The sequence below is a fragment of the Harpia harpyja genome, chromosome 5 (genome assembly GCF_026419915.1).
Source record: "Harpia harpyja isolate bHarHar1 chromosome 5, bHarHar1 primary haplotype, whole genome shotgun sequence".
Taxonomy (NCBI): domain Eukaryota; kingdom Metazoa; phylum Chordata; class Aves; order Accipitriformes; family Accipitridae; genus Harpia; species Harpia harpyja.
The window spans coordinates 54,670,397-54,689,455 of record NC_068944.1 but is presented as its reverse complement, the minus strand read 5'-3'; the positions used below and the strand labels follow the sequence as shown (position 1 = coordinate 54,689,455).

The window sequence follows — 19,059 nt, the reverse complement described above, 5'->3', positions numbered from 1 at the left end:
ACAAGCAAGATATTGCTTAACAGTCGTGCCCTGCACATATGCATGTTAGCACTAAACTACTATAAAGTGAACTGACACCTTCCATTCTTTGAGGTTAAAATCTGTTTATTCATTTCTTTCACGTCAATCTTTGTTTCATTCTGCCTCCTTACTATACAAAACCCATCATGCACTGGGAGATGAATCACTGAGCTTTTGTTGCCTTCTAGCTCCTCTCTGTGAGTGTGTAAAGCACTACACCAGACGTTGAATGTCCTAAATCACAGTTTCTACAGCTAAATCCACATTTCACTGCAGGTGTAGACCATGGCATCCCTGGGTCCTAATCAGTCGCCTCCCCTGTCCAGATCATGACACAGCTGGAGAGCTCAGAACTGGGGTTAATTCCTGGGGCTACGGGGTAAGCTATAGGCTATGCTTAACACAGATTCTTTAACAGATTATATGCATAAAATAAACCCAGTATTTTAGTAATAGATGTGATTTGTAATCACAGCACACCAGTCTGTTGAATCTCAAGTCTAAACATAACCAACAGATGAGGACTCTCAAAGGAATTAAGATGGTTAACTAAGAAGTCAGAAATTAATATAAAATAAAGCTCTTAAATGCATAATATTAGACAAATATTTGCAATCTAACATCCTTACCGCAGTGTCATTGGTGGTAATGTACACCAACACATCCGAGTTGTTTCTGCTGTTAATGTATCGGTAACAGTTCCACACACAGCTTATCAAGTAACCCTGCAAAGAAAAGAGATTTATTATTCTGTGCAGAAAATAAACCATACACATTTTTCTGCTAGGGCATTTCCATTCTTATATAAATAAGAATATGAGCCTGATTGATAGAAGCACAGGACAGTCACTTTCTGGTTGCAGTGACTGTAAGTATGTGTAGGGGCTCTGTGAGTAATCCAACACGGTTCCTCATACTGATAGAGTTGCGGTTGTTCAGTCTTGAGAAGAGAAGGCTCCAGGGAGACCTTACTGTGGCCTTTATATGCAGGGGGCTTATAAGAAAGATGGAGAGAGACTTTTTGCCACAGCCTGTAGTGACAGGACAAGGAGCAATGGTTTTAAACTGGAAGAGGATAGATTTAGATTGGACATAAGGAAGAAACTTTTTACGATGAGGGTGGTGAGGCACTGGAACAGTTTGCCCAGAGAAATTGCAGATGCCCCATCCCTGGAAGTGTTCAAAGTCGGGTTGGACAGGGCTTTGAGCATCCTGGTCTAGTGAAAGACGTCCCTGCCCACAGCAGGGGATTGGACTAGATAACCATTCAAGGTCCCTTTCAGCCCAAACCATTCTGTGATTATATGGTTCTGTGATTATGGATACTTGTGTTGCACTATGAGCTGCACCATCTAGGCAGAGATACTGCAATCTAGACCTATCTGAATGAAGTTTACTATTCCAGTTATTTAATATTACAGCATACTTAATGTAGACTAATTGTTTTGAAAAGAAACAGTTTCTTTGGGCCTGAATATAGCTAAAGTAATGTCATTTTGTGTGTATAACCTCCATTATACTTAAATGAGCAGGTCACATATGCTGGCTTGCTTTTTTACACCTCTCTAGAAATACAGAGGTATGAGTTCAGTCAGACACCTCGTTACTGTGCATGGGATTCTGCGTACCAGCAGAGGTGAGTTTTACAGCACAAAATGAAGGTACAAGTTACACTGTGACAAAAGAGAGAAGGTGCTGCAGATGCAGAATGTCTCAGGGACAGCAGCAAAAATAAACAGAAACCAGTTTTGGATTCCTCCATGGTAAGGATGTTTAAATATTGTCAGCTGGGGGTTAGTAGTATTAGAAAGTGGAAGAAAACCCCAGTAAAAAGAGCACAAGCACGCTGGGGACTGAAGAATCATCAGGCAAATTACAGGAAACCCTTCTTGTCTTGTGAGTGGAAGTCTGGCCAATAACTATGTGATGATTCTGTATATCACCTGCATTGTTTCAATACTCTGTTTCACTTAATCTGACATTAAATCGATGTATTCCGTATGACTGGAATGGTCTGGGGTCTTCCTATTCTTGCCTGACTAGAGAAAATTGCCAGTGTAAAAGTTTTCATTGAAATCTGAAATTACTTCTGACCTTTTAACTGTTACTACAAATGCTTCATTTTTTTCTCAGTATAAAGCGAAAAAACTGTTATTGCAGCAATAACCCTACCGCAGGATCATAAACTTCACTGGTTTTGTTCTTGGAGCTCACTTGGCTCTGGGTAGGACTGCTGCCTGGCAAACAAAGAGCTGTCTCCAATTTTTTTTGAACTGGTTGGGCAAAGTGCTCACATCCATCATCTCCTTCACCAGCAGGAGAGATTCCATTTGGCCAGCAGAGATGAGCAAAGTGACTGGAAGGAAGACAGGAGGCAGTAACACATGTGGAGGAGCAGGAGTCAGATCCTCAGCAGTTCCTCTGGAGCTTTCTGCGTCCCACATAGTCACACACAACAGTCATGAGGAGAACAATGTGTTTTGATAGTGCCCAACTTATATTTTTACTTAGTAGGTTCTGCATAGCAATTCTTTCACAAACTTAACGTGTGCAAATTAAACTGCCAGGGGTGATTGGATTTGCATGTGTGTCTCACTCTGCGTGAGTCATATTTTTGTGACTCACTTGCACTGATGACCTTCCAAAAGCCTCTTATCCTTTTGAGCTGCCCTGTGTTTCCTCCCTCTCCAGAGCTGTCACACATGAGCTGTGTTTTTCAGGATGCCACATGACTCACTGATGGCTTGCTTGCAGATCAGGAAGAGTTTTTTTCCACCAGGGCCAAGCTGGCTGAAATCCAGTAAGCTTGCTTCCTCTTCTTTACAGCATCTTACAGACCCTGGATGACTTGGAGGTGTTGCTGACTTTGACAATACTTCTGACCATCAAATGGGGAGAGCAAAAGGCTTCTGGAGTGAGGTGAGTCCCAAGGGAAGGTTAAACTGCCTCTACAGCCCAAGCTATGGGCTATGCAAACTTGCCCCAGGCTACTGAAACAAGTGGAGTAAAGGCATATACATGGAGAATTGCATCTTTTCCAGAATTAAATAAAATGCCATTGTTAATTATTAATAGTAATAAGTAGTTCAATAGCTTTCAATGCTCAGATACTATGCGCTGAGCAAGGCGTAAGAGCTAGTACAGAACAGAGACTGAATAAAGCACATTTCTGTGGGGACACAGCCCATCATTATAAGAAACACTTTACATTAAGCCTACCTATTTGCAAACCAATTTCTATACTCTTTCTGTCAAAATCCAAACTGAGGGAAGCCCTATTTCAGATAATACAGTATTATCTGGGAGAAGATAGTGGGAGATTTATTTTTCAATGCTCCCATTCCATTACATGTGGTGAATAAAACACATTTAAGCCCACAATGAACTCCTGCAGCTCTTAGGCCTAGCTCTAATCAGCCCTGCTCCTGCATGCACGGGCTGTTTCTCAGTGGGTGAGGTCCGTTCCAGCCCTTGAATTAAAGAGGTCATCAGCCAGCACGCACCAAGTAATTGGCCCCAAGACACTGACCCACATATGGCTGAAAGCAGCGGCAGCTTGGAGCATGTCCTTGTTGAAGTGCTGTGGACATGTGCTGCTGGCCTGAGAATCATGAGTCATGGAAACTTGTTTTCCTCAACCTGTAACTTCTTTAAACTTGTTCCTAATCGTTGTTTTCTACTGATGCTGCTACACAGTTAAATTGGATTGCTGATTCAGTTACCAATTTTTTCCCTGAAAAACTTGGCTGAGGTTTAAAATAAGTTTTAAAATGTGTGTCTGGACACACAGTATATAAATATATCAATTTTTCTCTCAGGAGACAAATGTTCACACTTGGAATAGGCCCTACGTAAAAGGCATTAAGTCACTTCAGCCTAATCCACCCTTAGTGGTATTCCCACATACCACAGCACAGGCTGCTGACAGACACCTTTTGGGGGCAGCCCCAAGTAGCCACCGTGTGAAAGGATGGGTGCGCAAGAAGGGCTGAATGTGGAAACAGGCACTGTGCCTACTTCTCCTAGCTTTCAGTCTTCCTCTTTAAATGGTGGGAAATTACTTGAGCCCCTAAGGAACTGAAACCCACAAAATTTTATAACCCTGCCTCTCACCGTTGTTATTGCACATGCACTTGTTAAGCGGCATAACAGCAGTAATGTACTGCACGACTTCTGCTCATCAGACACATGCCCGACCAGCTGACTGACCAGCATATTTGTGGAAATCAGAGGCTGCTGTATCCTGCTGTTTCTTGTAACACAGCAAGGAAAAGTCTGTGCCAATCTGGGTCACAGCAGCCCTCTGGGCAGCTCCCTCCCTGGCAGCAAGTGCAGGGTGAACGCCGCAGACCCGACAGAGCCCCCTCGGGTTAGGAGCCGTCTGCACCGAGTCCCATTTTATTCTCCAGCTGCTTTGGATTTTCTATTCGCAGAGCTGGGCCGGTCTTCAGTAACTGGTGAAAATGACACAAAGATTTCTACACAAACTGAAATTTATATGAAGACTTCAGAGTGATGCTAATGGCAGACCAGTTGGCCACATGTATTTCACATGTTGGTGCTGCAGAAGAAGAAACAATGGGTTGCTGTGCTGATGAAATCTGCAATTAAATCCATCTTCTCAGCGTGCTAGAATATGTATCTTGTGAGCATAAAAAGGCTGTACAAGAACCACTCCTTATAACTGCAAAGAAATGCTGTGATTGAAAAGAATTAATGACTGTAAACCAAACCACTGGCCTGCAACACTTTAAATGGTGCCTTATACAGACCAGGACACCATCTGTTGGCACACAGTCACACACACTGGGGTATGCAATTTAAAGCAAATGACCCCTGCTTTAGAGATGCTTCTCCTATAAGTACCCTGCTACCAGCAAGCCCAGTGCTGGGACCTGTCCCAGGTTTTAGGGGAACAGGTGGCAACCTCGTGGCTCTGCGTTGGCCATTCCTGGGAGCAGGGATCAGAGCTTGGCTGTTGGGGCTGTGTTCATGGTCCCGACTGTTGCTCCATCGCCCCTGCGGGAAGGTAGCAGACATCGGGACGATGTGCTGTGGGTCAGGGTTCCCCCTGCTAGGAGGCATCCCCCTGGGCTAAGACATGAAATGTCTCAGGGTGAGCATAGAACTTCATTCTGCATCACCCTTTCCCATCTGCTGAGGACACCAGGACATGCAGAGTGGTCTCATCTCCAGGCTTGACACCTAATACACGCAGGTTATAGGCATATTATGGAGACCAGGGTTAAAATTCAGTTTGCTGAAGACCAGTCTGTCTCACTGAACTGGAATACCTTTTGGCTGCCCCACTGGTAACTACCTCTTCCTACCTCCTTTCCAGAAAAAGAAAGAGCCAAAAAGAAGAGGAGACCGTACTCTGCAGCTGCAGAGTGCTCAGGGCAGCCCAGGGGAAAGGCTTATTCTGGTTGTGTTTGTGCTCCCCTGAGCCTAGCTCATTTGGGCCTGGGGGGCTTCTCCCACGGTGGGGAGGTGGAGGTTGAAGCCTCAGAGGAAACCGAGGCCCTGTTCCCCAAACCAGATGCAGAGGAGGGTGTGATTCAAAAGCCACTGTGCTGACTATATGCCATTTGAAGTCCTGTGTACGTGTATATAAGTACATTTGTGCTGCTGGATGTCCTTCCTCAGCCAGATAGGAAACACCTATGTTTCATGGTATGTAACTCTGGTTCACTTTCTAGACAAACACAGTAAATGGAATAACACATCTTGGTCTACTCTGAAAAAGATTCTGTGTGAAACTGCCTGAAATATCCATTAGCTGCTTTGGATCCAAGTAAATCCTAAGGACTAAAAAGACAAGTGCTTGTGTGTGGTTAGCTGGCTCGCTTTCTTACTACCCTCTCTTGTCCCCCTTCCCTTTTCACAATCCCACGACTGCAAAGCACAAACCCGCCATCTAATACTGCTATATCTTGATTTCTGCTCAATAGAGTTTTCCTTTGCATGTAGCTTCACCCTAAATAAGCGTCATGATGCCAAAAGTTTCTGAGGAATTATGTGATTCTGTTTCATATTTCCCACCAGCTGAATGCAGCTTTTCCTACTGTAGCTTTTCCTAGGTTACAATGTTTTGGTTTCTCTCCCTATTTCTAGTCAAACTCCAGAGGGAGAGGGAGCTCAGGCATATTTTTTATCTACAGTACCTTTTCGGTTTCAGTATATAAACGTGGTACCATCTGTTAAGTCTATCAGTGATAAAGTGTGATGCATCTGATAGTGTCCAGCTTTCTTTTCATGGAGCAGATTCCATAAATCTGCATAGCAGCTCTTTTGGAAACACAGGAAATTCAAATGAAAATGCTAACTGGAATTTAGCATGTGTTTCTGTGTGAGTCATATTTTTTGTGACTCATTTGCACGACAATATGTTGCTAGAATGAGCATTATATGAGCCACATATATTCTTGGAAAAAACATCTGTTAGCCACTTTAAAACAAAATGAGTCTTTTGCACTGTTAATTTCTTAGGTTTCTTTTTTCTGTAGTAAGTATTTTTGCCATTCCAATTTTAATTGCATTTCTTTTATAAGCTGGTGACTTCCTTGCCATACTTAGTCAATGAAATACCAGACCCACCTGGAGTAAAAATGAGCTAATGCTTGCATCTGAGAAATTTAAAGAGCACATCCCTTGTTGCACCTGGCAGGTCTATGTATTTATTACATTCATACATACTTCTTAAAGGTGCAAACAAAATCAACGGGATGGCTGTGAACATATAAAGCCAGAAGGCTAAATTGTGTTTCTAAATCACAGAAGAAAAGTGAATGTCACTTCCAATAGCACCCTAAAATACTCTATCTGTTGGTTGTTTGGTTTTTTTTTTCAATTTTGAAGTAGCTTCAATAACCTAATCAACCTCTTTTTTTCACAATAACTTTCCCTGTTCGTGCTGTTAAATGTGCTATCTGGAAGCAACATCCCTGGTGTCCCTGTGGCTCTGTGGGAGTTCTCTAACCTAATGCATAATTGCTCTGCAGATAAAGAGCAAGAACTATTCTGAAATAAAACCCAACATGAGTAATACAAGAACGTCAGCACTGCTCTGTGAGAAACTTTCAGAAGGGTGCAAGAAGAGAGCAAATATACCACCATACTTTCCAAGAGGCCCAAGGCTCAGGGGACTAGTTGAGCCACTGGTGGTTGTTTTTCATACCTTGATTTGTCTGATCCTTCTGGACTTCTGCCCCGCAGAGCAGGTGGGGGCCGACCTCGCTAGACCATGATCCTGGGTGCTGTGGTTTCACGTGAGCCATTTCTGGCTGCGCTGGGTGATGCTACATCTTCCCTTCGTCTGGTACCTGCCACCTCCAGCCCTCTCACCCACGAGATTTGCATAACAGCAAACAAATCATCACTCCCTGTGCCTTTTTGCTGCCTGCTGTGACAGTCCTTTATGTTATCCCTCCCAGGAGGGATTGTGTGGATCTATTTACCTGCTCTACAATATCCTTTTTGAGATAGTTCACCAAAAGTGAATGCATGGTTCCAGAGTTGGTAGGCATCAAAACTGAGAAAGAAATCTTTAGATTTCTGTTTTTTCTATTCCTTTCTTAATATTCTTAGCATTTGATTTACTAGTTCGACCAGAACTGAGCAGTAAGCTAATATTTTCACAGGTCTATATATTACAGCTACAAGATCCCTTTTTCAGGTGGTCACACTCAGTTTAGAGTCCACTGCAGTGTCTGTGAAACAAGATTGTGCTACCTCTGTGTACACTACTTAGAATTTATCACCACTAAGTTTCTCTGCCATTTCATTGCTCAGTCACTCAGTGCCATGAGATCCTCCTGCAAAGCTTTCTTGGCTGATTGTTTTCTGTATTTTGAATGACACTGCAAAAAATGTTGTTGTTAGATTTTCTTCCCCTTCCCAGATCTTTTATCAATGTACTGAACAGCATGGGTCTCACTTTTTAAAGACTGATAATTTATCCTTATTCTCTATTTCCTAGCTTCAGTCTGTGAGATGACCTTTTCTCTTGTTGCTACACATCTTAGGGTGTTTTTTAAAGCTTTTGATGAGAGACTCTGCCAAACACCTTTTGAAAAACCAAGAAGTTTGTATCAACAGGATCTCCCTTGTCCACTGGATGACCCGCTCCTTCAAAGGATTTATGTGTCATGAGCTCCCCCTACAAGCATTATGCTTTCTGGTTGTGGCCTACATGTTCATGTGTTTGTCTATGAGATTTTCTGCTTTTTTTCCATAATGTCTATCACTTTGTTTTGTATAGCTGTCAGGCTGCCTGGTCTGTAGTTCCCCAGATCTCTTCTAAAGCCAGGCCTCCCAGCAAGGACATTCCACCCATGACCAGAAGTAGACTCTATACACAGTAATGCACTTACCTTAAAAGCCAAAATGATACTTATGAAGAGGAGGATAATCACAACCAGACATGTAGGGTTCACAGACATAATCTCTTCCTTGTAGGGAAAATTGGTGGGCTGCATAAGCAAAAATAAGCAAAACACTCTAAGTTCATCTCACGAGTCATTTAAGAGCCATTCAGTTAGTGCACTCCATAATTAACAGCTTACAAAACTTCATGCGAACTACTAAATCGGGAGCTCTCGGCACCAACAACCAGTTTCAGTCAGTTTAGCTGGAATAGGCATTGTGAAGACTCAGTTGCCAAACGTTCCCTGGAGGGCTGAGGAATTTGCATTTTGCTTTGTATGTGGTGTGGGCTGTCCTTTCTTCCATGCACACTGGGTTTGTATCTGACACAAACTAGCAAGGGACATCTCTCTGGGAGCTTTGCAGCAGGAAACCTGCCATCTTGGGCAAAGGCAGGCATGTTCTGTACTTATTAACCAATCATTATACTGGCACTGGTTGCCAAAGACCAGTGGCAGCTCCTTCCAGAAAGTCAAAGCAGGAAAAGCTGGACAGCACGATCCTTTCACCTAAATATTTGATCAAAAGACATTGGGTCTATTCTGCTCTGTCTTATTCTGGCTAAATTTGGACTACTTCTCCAGGAGCACTTGTTAGTGCTGCTGAGTGCATGCCCTGTGGAGGCAAGGGTCCTACAGGGGAGCAATGTCATGATTTCAAATAAAAATGTGCTCCAGGTCCTTTTGTTACCTCAGACATGAAATGGAGGTGACAGAATTAATCTTCCTACTCAGCGCAGGCTCTAGTGATTTATAGTTGTGAAACACATTAGGATCATTGGCTGAAAAACAACCTCTAAGAATGTTTTACTGTATTTGTTATTGCTTAAAGAAAACACACCCTTTAAAATGAATGTTCCAAATCGTTTTGAAATATTGCAAGGCACAAGTTCCTGTTTCAGTTAGAATAAACCATTGTTCACAGACAGAGCTATTCTCCACAAAAGATAGCTCTGCTGCAACAGTAGCTCATTATAACTGAATGCATTAGCTCCTTCCACACACAACCCCCTTTTCCCTTACAGGTCTAATTACTTAACCAGGCCAGTTCTGCATCCTTGTCAGGACAATTAACTAGACCGAGCTATAACTGTATTCTTGGCAATGATGGTGTAAATCCAGAGTAACCCCTTAATACCCATTATACCAGCACTCGGCCCAGTGCATCAGGAAATTATCTTTTTTTTTGGACAGCTGCTCTTTATTTCGTGCTTCCATGAACTGTTCAGAGTGGTTAACATCAACAGCAGCTGTAACCGTTTGCAGGTAAATGTTACATAAGCACATTTTCCATTTCTTGACAGCAATGTTTCTGTTCCTGTACTGAATTTCATGGCTGAAGTTTTTATCATGTTATCTTCTTTGTCAAGGTACAGCTTTTGTAGGAAACTAGCTTGCTATAATTCAATAAGTTGCTCTTTTTTTTTTTTCCACAGAAGGTTATTGCTAAATATAGTGGATGCGATCACCCAGAGACCAAGAAAGCAAGAGTATATGCCAAGAAAAGATGCACCAAAGAATAAACACAAACCTTATATGCAGAAAATTTAAGTATTAATGACACAGCTTACTCTCCTGCTTGCAGGAGGGAGGCCATGCACGTGGTTAGAAGGTCCAGTCAAAGACAGTTACAGTAAAACTGCCCCTAAACAATTTTTTTAGTACTGACTTACCCTTAAAAAACTAGTCAACTAATTTGTGAATGTAATAAAAAATTCCTAGTGAGGCTTTGGTCTTCCTATATTCTGAGTTTTGGGAATCAGTTACCAGTCAAAGACTGGATGACTGCATGCTGGGGTCTTGGCCATAACCTTACGGCCTGTTTCCAGATGTCAGCTCGGCTTGGGTTTGTGTGGGGGCAAGAGGAGGGTGGGGGAATGACCAAGAAAGTTCCTGCTACCTTGAAGAGCAGGAACATGTGCTGGAGCCATGAGCCCTGGTCAAGTCTGGGAGCAGCACATGCTGCTGAGCAGCACCTGGCCCTCCCTTACCTCAGCAGCATTTCAGGTAAAAAGACAAAAATTCAGCACTGAAAGCAGCAAGACAGGAGAGCACGTGAGGAGCAAATGCTGCGTTTTTTTCCCCTTCAGGCTCAGATTTCTGTGTCTCCATCCTGAAGAGATGTGAGGTGTAAGCAAGCCCCAGCAGGGCGGTAGGTGCTGCACCCATGTGGTGGTCACCCCCATCCACAAGTGCCTGGGAGATCTTGGTGTAGGGTGTGAAAACCCAAGCCAGCCCCTCCTGGAGCTTCCCAGCTTGTTGTGTGGGAGAGAAAGCTTTCAGGGCTGTGATGAATAGCCCAAGGCCATCTGGTCAGCATGGAAGAAACTCCCTTTGTTTGCTAACCAGGCTGGTGGCACCTGCCTACCAGAAGATGTTAATGCTCTTTTGCAGAGGCTGGCCTATGAGCAGTCTGATCTTGACTCACAACTACAAACCCCTTCAGTGCAGTAGGAAAAACAATTTATAAAACGTGCAGCTTTTGGCAAAGAAGCAGAAAAGGTGGTGGGAAGCATCTCAGCTGGCTCTGGGCTCGCCTGGTGCAGGCACCGTCATGGAGCTGGTGCCATCAGGAGGCCCTTGGGATCCTCCTATGGCAGCAGCCGCTCCCAAAATCTCCTTTACTCCCACAGAAAACGGGTACCAACAGCGGTTCAGATGAATCAAAGGCCCATTGCCCTCCACCGACTGCAGTTATAAGCTTAACCACCCATGTGGGTGTATGAGGAGGGAAGAGAAATCCTGCTCCTGTGCTGGGTGTTTGCTCTCCTGTGGGGAGACCAGCAGTTGAAATCCTGCTGCTGGGAAGGCCCCAGGCACCAGGCTTGGTGCTGCAACTTCTGGGAAAAGCTCAGTGTCAAACGTTGTGCAACGTTTGATGAAGCTGAGACTGAAATATGGCTGGGTGGGAAAAATCAAGCCTGTCACTGGAAATACAGGAGTGATTTTGCAGCAGGACATGATGAAGTTTTCTATACAAACAAGAGGTAGTTGTAGTGGTGTGGCACTGGCATGCTAAAGTCATAATTAAAGTGTCATTTATAACTTTGTCACGGACATGGAGAGGGCTGCATGCATAATATACCTGGTAAACTTTCAGTTTAAAAAAAATTACTGCTTATACATAGCAAAGCTCTATTAGACACTTAAAAAGAATCTAAAGCTTGCATGGAAAGTATATTTCTACTGCATCAATATTGTACAAATGCACAAGAAGAATAAAAAGTCCAAGGCTGAAGCCCTTCCTCATTCCCTCAGCCTGCTTGCATAACCTTTCATGTTTTCCTTCCCCTTGGACCACAGAAAAATCGACTTTTTTTAAAAGATGGCGTGGATTCTCATTCAACAGTTACAATCCTCCAAGTATCAGAATCTTACAAAACTGAAAGAAAACAGTAATGTGTCTGTAGAATTTTTAAATCTCTGCTATGAAGTTAGTAGTACTTCTTCCTTGGAATTATAAAAGGGCATTAAAAATGTCAGAAAGGATATTCCCTTTCTAAGCTTTAGTTTATAGGAAAAATTTCTTTGGGTTTAATCTCTTTTACGTTTTCTAGATGTTTCCCCTAGGATTTAAAAGCATGACTGATATGACCTGAATTGTTAGACAGCAGCATTACAGGTAGTCCCATAGTAAAGCTATTTAATATACTTTGAAATTTCTTTAGATCAACTGTAATAGTCCTACACTTAAATAAAAAACAAGTTTGCATAACTCAGTTGCAGACTAGCCTGCTCTGCACCTCTGCTTCAATTCATTTCATGTACTGTTATCAGATGACAGAAGATAAAGTGTTTAATTTGAAGGCTTTAGAAAGCCCATATATCAAAGATTTAGCGGCACTAAAGAAAAGAAATGTGCTTTAGATCAAACTGCTTTAGACCACCGCTACTGCTCCGAGAACCAAAATGATTTTTATTTTATAGATGCTGGATTTACTGTATGTAAAATTTTTTGTTTTTTCTAGTGACGGTGATAATGACCAGGATGTCCAACATAAACCTTAGAAAGTTTTATGACATGTGATTGCCATACAACATTTCAAATGCTAGGTTTGTAACATCTACTTATTTTACATGACCCTTCATGCTGGGATGCTCTTGCAATTTATGAGAATTAAGTGGCACACCTGTGTGCAACTAGGTATTAAAAGGCAACAAAAAGTTTCCAAAGACACTCGCACTTCTGAAAGAAACATCCAGTATAGGATGACATTACCAAATACCCTGTGAATGCAATGTTCTGTATTTTACAATTGCAACATTTTCAGCTAGGGCTCTGCCTAGCCTATTGATAGGTACTCATTTATCATCTTGCTAAAAGTACATGGAGGGTTTGCAACTCATCACTGGTACACTGAAATCTGGCAGATGTGCACCAAACTGAATAGATAACATGATGCCAGATACTAGCGTGGGGAAGAAGAAATGGTTAAAACCATGGGGTTTTCACCTTAGAGCAAGCAAAAAATGTTCTTCTGAGACTGCCAAATATATTCTATTACCTAATGCATACCTTCTTCCAGATATTCAATAATGGATTTGAAGAATGATTGGGATTTTTCATTTCCCTTATGGACCTGTGCTCCCTAAAATATCATTTCCCAAATTCAAAGCAGTTTTAGAAGAACAAAAACTGTAAGAATGCCAGGAAGAAACACAACCCTTGCTTTCTGCCTACCTTGGCAGACCTCTGCAAAGGGGGTGAGGGCAAGATGACTCTAGGGCTTATTTATAAATCATCAGGAGGGATCACACCCAACTGGCATAACTCAGGTCTCACTTACAGGGACAAGGGTATTAACCACAGTCTTGCTGTAAACGTGGTGTTTGAGATGACAAACCTATCTACCATGAATATTATTAAAAGGTAGGGAAACAAGTCCATGGGTACAAGCCTGTTTATCAATATTTGAGCGCCAGCACTGCATTGATGGCATTAGGGCTAAAAATCTGAAAAGCTTGTTTTTAGTTTCATTTCATTGTGTGTCTCAGTATCTGATACCAGTGGATGTGATCTTCACCCCTCCCTTTCGCTTTTGGTCCCTCAGAGTGTATTTGCTCTGAGCCAAATGCAACAACCTTTTGCCAACTGATGTGGCCCTTCCAGGTAAGGGTACGAGGGGTTCCTGCTGAGCCACTTGTGCTTGGGGCCACAGCTAAGACACAGCTCCAAAGCAGTTGCAGAACAGCTTCAGACCAGCTTCAAAGCTTTGTTGAACAGGTAACATTAACTGCACAAAATTCATCGCACCTCTTGGTAGTTTTTGCCAATCGCTATCCTCCACTGTGAATGATAAAATAGAAAGAACTCCTTGTTTCTAAATCAACTTAACTTGGACTAGCTTTTAGCTACTCATTATTATTATGCCTCTCATCTAATTTAAACAGCCTTTTAATACCTCACTATTCTGCATATGAAAACTCTAATTGTATCACCTCTTGGTCTCCTTTCTCAGCAACTAAGGAGGAAAAGCTGATTGTCTCTCATCATACTACGATATACCCAGCTTTTATATAGTTTTTGGAGGAAATTTTCTGCATGTTTTCTGACTTTTAAGTATTGTTCTTTACCACATAAAGACACCATAAATAGATGAAACCTATGTCACCAGCTGAGAATGGAAGTCTCCTCTCCATTGCTATTCATTGCTGGTTTTTAGTGTCCACAAATCCCATGAACAGTTTTTGCAAATAGCAAAAAACCCTGGGAACGCTTGTTTTGGCATTTAGTTCCCTAGACTGCTTACAAGGTCACTGCCTCCCAGGTACAGTTGCCATACTGTATGCTCATCTGTATTCCTCATATTTTCACATTTCTTTGCATTTAGCAAGGTAGCACACATAATGACCGAACTCAGGTTCTCAGTCAGTCTAGCTCCCTCTGATTAATGGCTCCATCCTTAGTGTTACTTCTTCATTGATCTCTGTGTCAGCCACCAGTTTTATTAGAACTGATTTTGCTGGGAAAAGTCACACATACTGCTTCTGGGGAATGCAGAGATGTGCACACTTTGGGCAGTGCAGGGATAGGGTCTTTCAGAGGGTGACACAGAACAGGTAGGTTAGGCTCCTGCTCACAGCCTCCCGCTAGAGGACTCGATCCCTCTAGACAGTGAGCCTGGGGAAGCTTTCCCAAGGCTGATGTTAGCCTTCGTGAATGGCCTCTTGGGTACCAAGGTTATTAATGGAAGTCAGGAAGAGCGTGAAATCTACTGCCAATTCCTGGAGACCTTCATCTACCCAAAATAGAAACTTATTGGCAGATGGTTGGCTTGACCACGACCCTTTGTAGTCTGCCAGCTAACCTCTCCTAATCTATTTGATACATCCTTTATTGATCCAGTGCTTTATTGTTGCTCTGAGCATCATGCTGCGAAGTCAAACGTCTCACGAAAGTCTATTATGCCTCTGCCCATCTTTATTGATGAAGCCAGTAATCTTGTCAGTGGAAGAAAATGAGTTTGCCTGCAGGACTGATTTTCCGTGAAACTGTGCTGGCAGTCATTAATCATATTCCTCTGGTCTAATCCTTTATCAGTTGACTCTCCTCTCAGCCCTTCTGCTATTATTCTGCTTGGTAGCAATGTCAGGCTAATCAGCCTATAATTATCCTGGAAATCCCCCTTGCCCTTTTGAGCACTGACAGTTTAGCACTCCTGAAGTTTTACAGCATTTCATTACCAGTCTGGAAAATGATTTACAACAGCACGCAAAGGTGTGTGCAACCAGAGATTTTAACGCTCCAGAGCAGGAACGTGGCTCACAAAGTGCTCTGCTGCACCCTTCCCAATACCTTCCAAGGACTGCTCCTTGTATTTCTGCTACAGAAGGGCCTATTATTTTTTTATCTGCAGGAACGGCAGTGATGTTTTAGCAGACATTTTGAGAGAATCAGCTGCTCTTTGCCCTTCTAGTGAGCCGGCTCCAGATGTGACACCAGGTTTTCAGCAGAACAGCCGGGGCTTTTTGGTGCACATCTCCCAGTCTGCTCCTGTCCCCCTCACGTTCTCGCACAGTGACCAAGATTGAGTAAAACCTGGTTACGATTCATGCTCTGGGAAGGGGGGTGTGTACCTGCAGCCACACAGACACTTGTGCTGCCACAAGAGCAGGGCTGGCACCGATGCAGAAGTGAGGGACTGCAGGAGAAGGATGGGCAGGAGGGCTCCGGCCAGTGGCAGTGCCAGCTTCAAGCACTCGCCAAGTGATGGCTGTAATTTGCTCTTTTCCACTTGTATCTCTAAAAACCTTTTGAATTATTCCTCTGCTTCTCTTCCAGTGTACCATCAGCTGTGAATGCAGGCAGGTATTAAATAAGGCAAAGGATAACAGGCCCCTGATGCATCCCAGCTCCCGCTGGCTTGACACATTGCCTCTTCCCACAGATTTGTGTGGCTACTTATCTGCCTGCTGTTTCTCATTACCTGTTATTTATACTGCCCTAGCTAGTTTTCCATCCATATAACAAAGTTCACAGCCAAGCTAATCTGTATTTAGGTTCTCAAGGCAGATTTTCAGAGATGGCTGCACCGTTGGCTTCTCCAGAGCTCTGCAACTCCCCCTGAACCCTGCCAGACATGGCATGTGGTCCTGTGATGAGACAAAGGCGGGTGGGCTCTTGTCTTTACTTTAGGTGGTTGCAATCATATCTTGTAACCTTACGCAATACTGGTTATGGATGTTAGGCCAAAGTAGACCATGGCAAGAAGGGAGCCTCTAACTGACCCTAAGTCAGAATCCAAAAATATTTTCTAGCAAAAGCAAACCTACATTGAATCAAACTCCTGCCTGATGAAATCTGTGTTAAACCCACCAAATAAATTAAAAAGACCAACAAAACATCCTTGAAATAGCACCAAAAATAAGCCACTGGATATGAACATGTCCTCGTTTTGGCTGGGATAATTTTCTTCCTAGTAGCTGGTATAGGGCTGTTTTGGATTTAGGATGAGAAGAATGTTGATAACACACTGATGTTTTAGTTGTTGCTAAGAATTGTTTACACTAAGTCAAGGACGCTTCAGCTTCTCATACTGCCCTGCCAGCAAAAAGGTGGGGTGGGGGTGGGGGAGCTGCACAAGAAGTTGGGAGGGGACACAGCCAGGACAGCTGACCTGAACTGGCCAAAGGAATATTCCATGCCATGTGACATCATGCCCAGTATATAAACTAGTGGGAAAGCTGGCTGGGGAACGCTGCTTGGGAACTGGCTGGGCATCAGTCATCGGGTGGTGAGCAATTGCATTGTGCATCACTTGGTTTGTATATTCCAATTATTTTATCATTATTATTATTATTATTATCATCATTATTATCATTATCATTATTATCCCTTCTTTTTCTGTCCTATTAAACTGCCTTTATCTCAACCCATGAATTTTACTTTTTTTCTGATTCTCTCCCCCATCCCAATGTGTGTGGGGGAGTGAGCGAGCAGCTGCATGGTTTTTAGCTGCCTGCTGGGTTAAACCACAACAGAACACAATAACTCTAAATCCAGAAGCAATTACTTATTACCTGTGTCTTGCGATATGAGTTTCATTCTAAATGAAGTGGCGCTGAGAGCTTCCACAACACTGTAAAACTCCAGAGCTCTGCACAAATCTTGCAATGAGTTAGTAATGTAACCTTGCAAGGATGTTGAATATGGACTAGCTAGGACTGAGAGGACTTTTCAAGGACTGCATAGGCAGACAACAGGAAACTGCTGGCTAGAAATACAGGACAAACAGTGCACCTTGCACAGTCTTCCCCCCCCCCCAAACCCCCAAAGGTTTGTGAACATCAAGTGATTTACCAGCTGGCGGAGGTAGTCCTGAATTGTGCTGGGATAGACGAGTACACTGATGGCAACCAACGTGTTGAGAGCAAAGTCAAAGATCTGGTAACAGAAGAAAGGGATGATCCAAGCTGCATGTTGCTAAAAAGGAAATAAATTAAAAACTCATCAGCCACAAGTTAAAATAGAAGGATATATGTCTTTCTGCACTAAAATCTAAGGAATATTTGACACAATGCAGTGTTAAATCAGCTGAAAGAAATATGACATTCAGCCAAAAGGGTTGGCCAAGCCAGTTTGGCTGCTGTAATATATGTGGTGTAAGTCCCACAACTCACTATACTAGGACATTTAGAAACCACACGGTACTTTTTTGCCCTAATTAATAGGGTTAGTTATGGGACAAACCACAGGCTTGGCAGGTGAATGGGAAAAAAAACCCTTAACTTTGGTAGGTACAAGATTCTCTGAATTCACAGTTTGCCCAGAGCTTACTCATATTTAAAACTGCAGACAATCAACACAACTGGGCAGTCTTCCTGCCTGCAGCACGGTGTCCTGGGGTGCCACTGATCTAAGCAATCAGTTCTGCTGCCTCTTTGACTTTTTTTTCCTCTCAGTTTTCAGCTAAACAACTAAACAAGAAATTGTTGGAAAACAATTTTCTTATTTTTGTTTCTACAGAGTTGTGTAGTTCACTTGATTCATGTCTTCACTGAATATAATGAATTACCTTATATGCGCCATATGTAGCCATTGCACAGATCAGAATCATAAGAAGAGAAATTGCTGTGGCAATGCACATATCTGGAAGAGAAACACATAAAAATAATTGCAATAAATTCAGAGCTTGGTTCAGTTATTTTGCTATCTACATCGTGCAGAGCATCTCAAAGGGCAGGGCGGGAAGTGGGTGGAGATGGGGTCAAGTGCATCATTCACCCATTGCTGGAGGAAATCTCTGGCTTTTGTGGGAAACCTCCTAAATATGAGAAGCACAGACTGATTACACCATGCAAGCCTCTGCAGTCTCTATGAGGCTGTGCAGATGCCATGAATGGTTTAATTTTTCCGAGGATTTTCAAAAATCAGGAGCAGTTTTGACAAGAAGACTACTTTGCTGGTGATGATGACATCTGTAGTCAGAAAGTGTCTGCTTTTCTGCACTGCAGGTTGTTTTTGCACTAATAGCTGCTGTATACCATTGCTCATATATCTCTAAAAAAATCTGGAAAAGGAGAAATGAATTTTTAAAAGCAAAACTGGCAGGTAGAGGCATCTTAGAGCAGAAATAACATCTTGAAAATTTTCATTTCAACCAAGAATACTACAGAGATATAGAGTTATTAATGAAAATGTATACCTGTCAGGAAAGGTGAAGTAGTAAAGGCAGGAAAATATTCTTTAAGGTTTTGAATGGAGTTATTACAGGACTCCTATCTTTTTATTCTATTGCTGCTCAGCTTTCAATTAACTTTTCAATAGATGTAAGAAGTTCCTAAGCCACGAACAGCTGAAAGGAAATCCTGGGGCAAAAATTACATGTGTTTGGTTGTTGTGTATACACTTCCCTTGATATTACAGGTCATAGTCAGGATACCAGAAGCATGTTTCTGAACTCGACCTTATAGTGAGTTTGGGAGTGCGACTGAACATTGCAACCACTTTTCTGAGGCTAAGCCAGTGCACAAAGAAGAGAGAGGATGTAAGGTATATAGGACGTGACTTTAGAGATCCCACCTCTGCTGGTATTTTTGAGGTACCTGCTGTTCACATTGCTGTCACCAGGTGCATTTAAACTTCCTGCCTTGATGAGGCATTTGGTGGACTTGA

The 19,059-nt window shown here is 42.7% G+C and overlaps 1 protein-coding gene across 1 annotated transcript in view; it reads right to left on the bottom strand.

The window, feature by feature from the left end:
- Window positions 1-19,059, bottom strand: part of LAPTM4B (lysosomal protein transmembrane 4 beta) — a 62,584-nt gene that overhangs the window by 20,640 nt on the left and 22,885 nt on the right. Inside the window, exons 3-6 of the mRNA XM_052787754.1 lie at window positions 17,960-18,033; window positions 17,245-17,367; window positions 8,394-8,492; window positions 651-746 (exon numbers count right to left, since the gene is read on the bottom strand). Of these exons, the coding sequence (XP_052643714.1) occupies window positions 651-746; window positions 8,394-8,492; window positions 17,245-17,367; window positions 17,960-18,033 (392 nt within the window). The remainder of the gene's footprint in view (window positions 1-650; window positions 747-8,393; window positions 8,493-17,244; window positions 17,368-17,959; window positions 18,034-19,059) is intronic.